We start from the raw sequence: 10,827 nt of genomic DNA on the forward strand, positions 1-10,827 counted from the left end.
AATCTCATAACAGCATCAAAAACTTTACCCAGATATCTGTACTCTACCACCACCTGGCAGTAACAACCTCTGTCAAATATCTCTGCTTGATTGCACACGTCACAATTACCGCTTTAGTCTTAACTGAATTTAGCTGAAGACAGGTGCCCTGGGATCAGGTGACAAAGTCCAGAAGAGCCAAATCATTATGTAGATTGAGATCAAGAAGGTGTTATCAGCAAATCTGACCAAGTGACAGTTTGACTGAGTGGACCTGCAGTCATCAGTGAAGAGGACCTAAAGCAAAGACACAGCACGGCACACAGCCTTGCAGGGCACCAGTGAAGATGTGAAGGATGTCAGAGGAACAAGATTTAACCAGTTATAAGATCTGTGACTGGTTAAAAATTGTCAAATATTCACAAAATGTTATAGACTTGCAACCTGTCCAGGGTGCCTCTCACCTGATTATTGCTGGGATGGGCTCCAGCTTCCATGCAACCCTTAATAGGACAAAGTTTTACAGAAAATGAATGAATTATTCTCAAATCACCAGTGTGTGAAGTGTCAAAATAAATATTTGAAGTTAAGTATTGTCCCTTTAAAATCTTTAGAATAATGAGTTGAGGTCATTGCAATGTTGTGTTGCAGCCATCAAAGAATGGGTTTAAGATTGGGTGTTGTATTGTTTACACAGCCAGCATGTTCTTCAGACCCTGCCCGGCAGAGCAGATTCCACTGGGTAAAGAAGGTCTCTACTTTGTTCTAAAATTGGTACACTTAATCTCTTGGGTTACATACTTCTTTTCCTTCTCCAAGCCAGTAAAGAAAATATTTTTTTCTGGTTAAGCACTTGTTATAATTTTTTTTAGTCATCCTGTGATTTTGGAATATAATGCTTCTTGGTTTGAATTTTACTGTCAACACTAGGAGAGTTGTATGCAGTCACTGTGTTAATCCTGCTCACCGATGTTGCTGGAGGACAGTAAACACTTCCAGTTGGTAGCCTGAAATGAGCCTTTAGTCTGTGTCCAGTGTTTGATCTTAATAGTTCTTTCTGAACTCTTGTCTTACAGGTGGATGCTGGAGCAAGCAAAATACAGTGTGTGGTACAACCAACATACTGGTCACATCATTTGAGGTTTTTTTTTTTTAAAGTGATGAACAGTGGTTAAAATAAATTAATATGAATTTGGGATATTTTGGGAATTTTGGGATGTTCTGGGGACAGTTATTCTAGCATTTTAGGAGTCTTTTTGTTACATATTCAGCGGCAGCAGACGGTTTTGGAGTGTATAAACCAAATAAATATTTGTGGAATTTCTCAAGTAGGCGGGGCTAAAGCAAATAGCTAGAAGATCGATTAAGGTGGTGGGTTTCCTACATTTACATAAATCTTTCAAATACATTTTTTCCTATATAAAATATATTAGTACTCACTATATAATAGTACTCACCATCTAGTAAAAGTAATAAGGAATTTTAATAAATGAATACATATTTATTAAAAATCCACAGCAATTTAACGAGGGTATTTTACCGGAAGTACATGCATTCTACATCCGGGTCAGTAGCTGTTCACGTTCATGATGACAACAAGCTAATGTCTATTAGTTACTCACAGAGCTGCTTTTACAACGTTAATGAGGGCTTTTCCTCTAGCTATATAAATTCTAATGGCATCTCAGATCCCCATAACCGTGAGGACGCAGCCGACAGCCGCCAGCGTTGCTGCTCTCCGAGGTAAGAAACGTCCAATCAGCCCGGCGGTTTCTGGTGTTCAGCAGACCACTGGGAGCAGCAACCTCATTATCAGCAGCAAGAAGAAGAAAGCACCGATGACAGTAACACCACCAGCACAAACACAGGTAATCCCAACCTGCCTCACACACCCCAAAACCCTGCAGTAAATGTACTTGTTATTAGTTGTCTGACCTTAACTTAACCGCATGGTTTTAAGCCCATTAAACACAGTAAACAGTAAAATGTGATAGTTGACTATTGCTCTAATTATTCTCTACAATTAGTCACTGTCAAAAGGAAATCCTTTGGTTTGAAGCAGTCAGTGCTACTGATCTGCAACAATAGTTACATACCGGAGTTACATGAACATGAATGCAATAACCTAAAATTTTCCTCAAGTGAATTGTTCAGTGTTAATCTGCGCCTACTAGTTTACCTTTTTCTCATAACTATTCATATATCATTTAATAAACAGTTGCACATTAAAATGTCCTATACGAGCAAGCCACCAGTTTTGAAGCTCATATGAGGTGTTTGTAGTGGCGTCATTTATTCCAAGCCTTGAATTATGTAATTTATGCAAATAAATTAATTTTATTCACTTAATCAGAATGCTGTTTTAATATTGTGACATCAGCAAATTCTTATTTTTCCTCACCTGCAAGTATGCTACAAAAACTGGGAAATTGATCATTTATTTCTTTAGGCAACGGCAGTGGAAATGTTGGCTGAGGTGAAAGCAGTGGGATCCATGGACAGCGGGCCAACCAGTACAGAGTCTACTGCAAAGCCCCCACCTTTCAAAGACCACACTTTTATGGTGATTACCTGTTTTCTTTTAGGTTTACATGTGTTTGGTGGTGTTGCCTCTCGCTCAGTTCCTCTCTGTGTTTTGTTTATCCTTCACATTGGCAGCACTCTGGGATTGGTGGAGCAGCAGCCGGCAAAAAGAACAGAACCTGGAAGAATCTCAAACAGATTCTGGCTTTGGAGCGGACTTTACCTTGGAAGCTTAATGATCCCAACTGTGAGTTTCTGGTGTTTCATTTTATTTAGAAATATTCCCTTTTATTGCTTTAAATCATGCATCTATTTCATTTTAAAATCCTGCCACAGTTATGCAAATATTTAACAAATTATAATGAAAGAATATTTTTTTGAAGTTTTGTGTTGCATATTACCATATTATACATTTAAATTACTATTTTTAAAAATTGAAAGTGGTGGTTTTCTAAGGAAAGTGTTTAAAAGTCTAACCTTAATTAGTTCTTAGTTCATACATGCAAGTTTTGTAATATTACGTAGGATTTAAGACTAATATTACATTTCATACCTGTAGTTAAACATCCAACCTTTTCTCTGTTTACAGATTACAACATTGATGCTCCACCCTCTCTGAAGCCAGCCAAGAAATACTCGGACATCTCTGGACTCCCTGTGAGTAATCTGTTACAGAACAGCCCCACTTTAGCCAGGACCTTTATAAAACACACTAAATAATGTATCTGACCTTTGCTCAGGCAAACTACACAGATCCTCAGACGAAGCTGCGCTTCACATCCTCTGAGGAGTTCTCCTACATCCGTCTCCTCCCCACTGATGTTGTTACAGGCTACTTGACCCTTCGGAAGGCAACATGCATTGTACCGTGATAGGTGAAACATGGAGCTGGTCCAAACCAGCTTTGAACATGCATCAGTAGAAGAAGCTGCCTGGCCTTAGAGAGTGTGTAAACACCTCATAGAGAGCCAACCCAGCTTAAGACCTGCGAAGGAAGGAACAGCAGCTGGAGCTCCAAAGGTCACTGCTGTTATGAAGAAGGAAATCTGAATGATAACTCTTACTAAATATGTTTTATGTCATTCAGAAAGAATACTTCAATGTGTCAGACCAGGGTTACTTGTTCAGGTTCTACCACAGCTGCAGTCCAGCACGTTTTCAATGTGTTCCTGCTTTAACACACCTTAATCAAATTAAATGGATCTAACGATAATCGAGTTCTGCAGAATGACCCATTTTTATGGGTCAGGTGTGTTGGAGGAGGGGCGATTGCAGCTCTCATAGGACTGGAATGAGCAACCACATGTTGGACTGACAGAATCGCATGCAGTTTTGTCAGTTCCTGGATGGTATGACGTCACTCCAGTAAGTGTTTGACATTTTTCAGGATTTCAAATGATGAGCTTTAACTTTAACTTCATTGAAATACATTTCCTTGAATGCTTGACGTTATTTTCCCAACAAGTACTCAGAATTCCTTTAGCAGGTTTAGGAGCTTGGCATGGTATTACCCCTGCTGAATGCTTTGGGTATACTGTTAAGTACTGCATGGGTTCACTGGTCAAGAAGCAGTAAAGTATCTTGTTTTAAAATGTCAAACAGTTGTACGAATTGAGTCACATTGTGGTTTTTTTGTTTTTTATTTTTACAAATTTGTTGGAATCTCAACATGTTCAATAAAATGTTTCAATAAAAATAAGCTTAATTTTATGTGTGTTTGGAGGAGTGAGGGCATATTTGTTGAAAATGGAGCCAGTAAAAAAATCTTAATATGATTTTTCTTTATGTCTTTAATCACATTTGTTTGACCGTGTTTTTTTTTTAATTTTTTTTTTATTTATTTATTTTTTTTATTTAAAAAAAGCCATTGCTGAAATTGCTCTTGGGTAATTTTCTAACACCCTTAAAAAAAACAAAAAACAGTCCAGCTTTGCTTGATGGTTTGACCACCCATCTTCTCCTTGATGTTCCTCCAGAGGCCTTTACCAGGGTTCAGATCTGGAGATTGTGCCATGACGGCTCTAGATGTGGTGATCCTCCATCCAGACCACTTTGAATCCTCTGGCTGTCTGGCCTGGAGGATTGTTCTGCTGTAATCTTTTGAGTTGGGGAAAATCGTCTTAGCATAAGGAAGTAAATGTTTTTCTATATGAGACTTCAGTAATTCATCCTTCAGACACATCTACCTGATCTCTGCCTTGCTGAAGCCCCCCCGATCATCTCTACTCTCCAGTTCCTGTAATCGTCTTCAAACCTCAACATGGGGTCTTTGCTTGTCACTGATTAAGACGGTGAGAAGCAAAGACTTCAGCATGACTCCAGTCCTGCCTGTAGAGGAGCCTGTTTCCAGCTGTTCTGGCCGTGCACTTCACCCCAGTCTCAGTTTGCCGCTGTGATGGTTACCTTTGGTGTCAGCCTATGGTTCTTGAGTGAGTTTGGAAGCATCCCTTTCCATTCAGTTCTGTCCTACTACCAGACTGTAGCTGTAGTGTTTTCATGAAACAGAATGAAATGTGCTTGTGTAGGATAATGTTTTTTAATAATACTCAGATGCTGATTTGACAATAAATGGCACTGCTCTCAATATTTTTCAGAGTTGTATGGTAGTTAAACATTTGCCACTAAGTTCTAAGTTCAAAGCTCCATACCTGGATCTGTACTTGTTTGTAAATCTTTGAGTTTGATTGTGAAGAAATATGGATATGGCTTAGGCAAGTCTTATTTTGTACAGCAAGAATAATCAGGCCCATCTAATTTGATGCATATATTAAATGTAACATTTGCCCCACATGTTCTAATCACACCACTTCATCTAATATAAAAATTGACTTCCAACAGCAAGGGTGTCTCATTACTCCCACATGGGGGGCAGAGAGTCAAAATCATTTCCACAGTGCACTTCATGCTTAATAAATGAGGTCCAGGGTACAGAAATTCTAATGAAAATACTTCCTGTGCAAATGCAAACACTGACAATACAAAATCCCACTGAGACAGTTAGAGCAGAAATGGCAAAAAATAAATAAAAAAGGCTGGAGTAAAAATGTTTTACAGGTTAAGAAGTCATGATATACACATCCACAGTCTTTCTATATCCAATGCCTTGTCTCTAACTCAGTCTGTAACTGAAATGCAGCGCATAAGCTACCGCTGCTAATAAAGGAGAAACAAAGCTTAATGTGACGGTTGCCTGGTGATGGTTTGTACTGATGTTACAATATGCAGGCTGATCTTCCTAACACATAATGTCCACGTAGCCAAAACCTCATAAATGTCTCAAAAAACCTCTGCTGTTGCACATACACAGTCAAAATACACAAATGAGAAAGACTGATGTACAAGGTATCACCATCTCAGCAAATGACCAGTCCTTTTTGTCCACAGTTCGTCCAACTCTGAACTCTCGTGAAGCTGATGAGGGCAGTATAGTATATCTGTTAAAGTCAGACCAGCATTTCCATTCCTGCTGTGGCATCAAAACTTCAACAGAGTGATTAATGAACAGTGTCAGGACATTCCACTACCAAAGCACACAACCCAGTGTGTGCGTGTGTGTAGTAGCAGGTGTGTGCACATTTGGAGTTTCTTTGCTTGCTGGACTTTTGTTAGGTTGAGATGAATTAAAATGATTTTTCCCAACAATGGAGTTTAACATTAATTATACCTACACATATACATTTATGGTATAGTTCTCTAAATCTGAGTCTATATATATGCGGAATGTAGGCTGTGTTTCTTAATATGTTCCTCTGCAGTTCACTTGCGTTTGCTGTCACATTCATCACCACCTGGGTGCGCCAAAGCTTTGCTCATTCTGTCATCCAACACTGCTGAATGTGATGTCTCCATGAGTCCCACAGTGAACCAGTAAAGTCACAGCTGAGGATCTATTAACTTGAATTGCTGTAGGGAAACTCATTATTCAGTCACACTTCTGACTCCTCTCTACACATCAGTGGTGGTTGGAGAATAGTACAAGCATGCGAGAGGCATTCATTAATCAAGGCCAAATGAGGCCAGAATTAAATATGATAGATAGGACTGTTATTCCCCCCCCCCCAAAAATACTACTCAGGTTAGGATGCACAGCATTGCATAAAGAATACACAATAAATGCACATGCTTCCAAACAAGGTGATGACAGTCATTACTAATTTTCATATGGATGCATGAGGTGAGAGCAATTCAAGGCTACAACTCAATCATGTGATAACGATCATTATGAAATTGATTGTGACGTGCATAAAAGGCTCATCTTACTGATGGGGGATTTGCAACCTGCAGAGTTTCACAAGAGCCGTCATGTAGCGCACACAGCTGATGCCAATAAGAACTTTTCCGCTCATTTCGTTTATCACGATTATTTTGCAGGACTTTCAGACGTTTGTGCTGTACTGCAGACACTGGATCAACTAAAATCACAAAAAATTGTTTATGTCAAGTCTGTCTTTGGCTTTTATCGTCGGCTTATTTTTAGAAATACTGTAGATGGTATTGTTATTGTGAAAGACTATCACCTCCCATTTTGTGTGATTTAAATTGATTTTATTTAGGACTGTTTAAACTACCTACAGAAATGCATTATTATTGCAGTGTCCTCCAGAACCACACATCCGTACAGGAGCAGACATGTGGACGGGCTTCATTCCACAGACAGAGGAAAACCTATTGGCACCAGCCATGCTAAATTACTCATCAGACACATCTCACTTCTGAAAGGATATGAGAAAAATTCATGAAGCTACCCTCAAATGTCAGGTCTGTGAAATGGTCTACAAGCTCTCTGGTAAGATGATCAATAGGCCATCTCCAGTGTCTGCAGCACCAGCAGGGGAACTTTCTTATTTATGTTTTTGACCTACAGGAACAGAGGAAGTTGTACGGTGAACTTCTCTCAACAAAGACCAAACAGTTTGAATCAGTGTGATGCTCCTTCACTGTTTTACTGTCTTTGCTGCAGAGATTCGGTGTTTGCTGTGGATTCCTGTCAGTTTTGCTGTAGCTTTAACATGATCCTAAAAGTCAAACCAAAATCAGTTTCCATCCTAAAAGAATGGCAACTGACAGCTACTCATGGCTGTCTATGGAGCAGGATTCAGCACACATCTGATGCTGTCCAGGTAGAAACACCTTGGTGTTCTTCAGACAAAAAGTGAAAAAAAGCCATTTGTGGTGTTTTTTGTACTGCTTTTGCATTAGTTAGTATAGTCACAATAGTTGTGTGCAGCACAAATAGAGATACATGATTTCTATTTGCTCAAAATGGTGGTTTTGTTTTTCTGAGGTCCAGTTGGAGACCTGGTGCTGCTTAGACCAAGTTCTAACTAACAAGTGGGAGCGATCTGCTCAGAGCAGAGAGATAGACCTCCTGCTGCCTGCATGTTTCAGAACCACAGCTGCTGTTTAAAGGATTAACATTCTGATTGCATGTACTGACTTCTATGTTTTTTGTTTTTTTTTGCTATTGGTGAGGCTAAAGACAAATTTACTGCCTCAGTGGGATCATAAAATACTTCTAATGTACTTCAGAGAGAAAGCCTTTTGAAGACTGTACCTTCAAATGAAATGCCAAATTTCTGTAGTTTGTGTTTTTTTCTAGCATGGACTGTTTAGATTACTTATTTGACTAAGTCTGTTTTACCTTCAATAAAAAAATGTTCCTGTCTTAAGGATAAAGATTTGGTATATTTTAAAGCTTCAACTCATTGATGCTCATGTCTTTGTTGACGGGCAAGTTATCATAGACTGAACTGTAAATATAAAGTTTTATAGTATGTTGTAATTCTGCATATATGACATTTTTGTTGTAGTCCACATAATTGTTACATACTTAATAATCTGAAAATATTGTTTGATTTTATTACTAGCACTGTTCCGTAATATCCACCTAAAGCCTTTAATATGAACCGTCATTACTTGGATGCTGAAGAAAATAAGGGTTGAATTACCGAAACTGATATACATACATGCACTTTTACAAACTTATGTTTGGCCGATGTGTTCTTGTTCTGGAACAGTTTTACTATGGTTGAAAAGGTATTTTCTGTTGTCAGTGAGAAACTCAGCATGTCAGCCTGTTGTCATGCATCTGCCAACAAACATCATGCAAAGTCATCATGTATGCCATCTTAATGCATCTTTTTCATTTTATTGAATGTGTTTGTGGTCTACATGCCTACTGGAAGCAGTGTTGCTTTCCAGTCTAACTGCTGCAAGATGACAGACCTGCAGCTGCTCTTTGATTCTTTGGATGCAGCAGTCTGTATGTGAGGGCAGCATGAGCTGCCACCCAGTAAAGGTCTGGTAACTTTCTTTTTTTTCTTATGTAAACACTTTAAAGATACTTTATCATTTTTCATATTTTTTATTAGCTGGGTTGACAGGGGGTTGACTAACTGGGTGCACACACTTGGTTAACTTATATTGTCACCTTGTTAATTTGGTTTATTTTGTCACCTTATCAATTTGCTTTGCTTTCAGTTAATATATTTTCCTTTTGAGTTGTCAGTTCCTTGGTGTTCCCAAGCCTGCCAAAGAAAAGTCCTGGCTGCACTGGAGCTCCTTAAATCAGGCTGAGGCCTAATTGGGCAGAACCATCTTTTTTTTTATAGGAGGGAAGTATAGGAGGGGTTTAGGTTTTTCTATTGATTGTTTGTCAGTTGGTTTGTATTATTTAGGTATTTCAGATTGTTTAGTTTATTGTCTTAATTGATTATATGTAACACTTTCTGATAAGTTAAGTTTATGTTACAGTTGGTATATAGTATTGTATTGTCTCCCCCCCTTGTGTCAAAATGGCCTGATCAGCCAGTATATGTGTCCCTTGTGTGTCAGTTAGGTAGGTCAGTTAGTGTTTGAGTTCCTTATGTTAATACCTAGGTTGACGTTTGGTTTCTTTGACCTCTTTTATGGGTCCAAAGTTATTGCACTGAAAGATTTATTTTGTTATTTCTGTTAAATAAATGTAGACATTATATTTTTCTAAAAACATTCCCTGTGCTTCTCTGGTTTTTCGGCTCGGTCCCTCACACTGTAGCTGAAGGAACCCTGCAGGGCTGACAGTGTTCAGGAGGGGTTTGGGTAGGTGGGGAGCGGGAATGTCCTCGAACATGAATGAGAGCTTGTCCAGTTTCTTCTTCTCTCCCAACACCTCAGCTGGTAGGTCCAAGGAGCATCTTTATACTAGGTGATGAAAACTGACATCAGTTTAAGGATCACTGATCAAAACATTCGATTTTACTTCTACTAAGTCTGACAAAAGCTGAAATTGAGACGTGTCTCACTATTGAATTTTACCAATCACTTATTCACAGAATTACATACATCCACCATGACTGTAGCCCCTACCCAGCAGCCATGGGGTCTATTTTGATCACTGAAAACAGGTGTAACACAGTAACCTGTTAATCTACTTTTGAGCCCTCGTTAATCATCTAGTTATCTCGAGAAAACAAACTTTGTTCTCCCGGGATAACTGAGATAAATTATCCCGTTATTACGAGAAAACAATCTATCTTGTCTTGAGATTCTGAGAAAATAAACTTGTTATGTTGAGATAAAGACAAAAGAATACCAGCCGAGCACGGTCGTTCTCGGCTTCCGTATTTAACAGTGCAAAAAGACACTCAAAAGCTCAAGATATGTTGGCATAACAAAAGAAGAGCATGGTGTCTTAAGGACTTCAACCAACCAAGAAACACAGTGTTGTTATTTAGATTTTGGAAGAATGAATTAATACATAATTTGTCAATTACAAACAGGCCGCAACATCTGGGAATGAGACTGGCTCCAAAAATGAGTCATCTATAGTGCTTAACATTAAAAAGCCAAACTGTTAGAAATGTTCTCATTAGCTTGTAAAGTCATACATAAATAAGGGTATGACCAGACCAGTATGAGTGGTGGATGAGCAATGTGGCTGCATCTCAGTGGAAATGCACATGTCCCCATTTCTCACTCAGATCCCCATTTGGCACATCAACAAATCTTTAAATGTGTTCTCCAGTGGGTGATTTTATGATTTATGATTATGATTTATGAGTTAACTTTAAAGGTGCAAGTGAGAGGTTTTGTTAACCTTCTCTTTTGTTAACGGTTGTTAATCTTGGGATGCCTTTGCTCTACAACATAATCATGACAATACTTTTTCACTGGTTTTTGGGAGTTGTCACTGTCTTAACAGGGACAAAACACATGAAAACAGACTTTTAAGCAGAACTGATCATGCCACGTTAGCCCACACAGTGTCACAGTTTCATGCTTCATTTAGCGAAGACAAAAAGCCCTGATCGCTGCCTCAAGGAGGCTCACGGCAACTCTTTTCCT

The 10,827-nt window shown here is 38.8% G+C and overlaps 1 protein-coding gene across 1 annotated transcript; it reads left to right on the plus strand.

The window, feature by feature from the left end:
* Positions 1-1,578: 1,578 nt before the first annotated feature.
* Positions 1,579-4,064, plus strand: ino80c (INO80 complex subunit C). Its single transcript, XM_079240149.1, has 5 exons — positions 1,579-1,847; positions 2,429-2,542; positions 2,638-2,749; positions 3,092-3,159; positions 3,243-4,064. Exons 1-5 carry the CDS (start codon positions 1,656-1,658, stop codon positions 3,372-3,374), a joined length of 618 nt encoding a protein of 205 aa, XP_079096275.1. The 5' UTR covers positions 1,579-1,655; the 3' UTR covers positions 3,375-4,064.
* Positions 4,065-10,827: the final 6,763 nt, after the last annotated feature.

Source organism: Telmatherina bonti (genome assembly GCF_933228915.1).
Source record: "Telmatherina bonti genome assembly, chromosome: 5".
Classification (NCBI taxonomy): Eukaryota; Metazoa; Chordata; class Actinopteri; order Atheriniformes; family Telmatherinidae; genus Telmatherina; species Telmatherina bonti.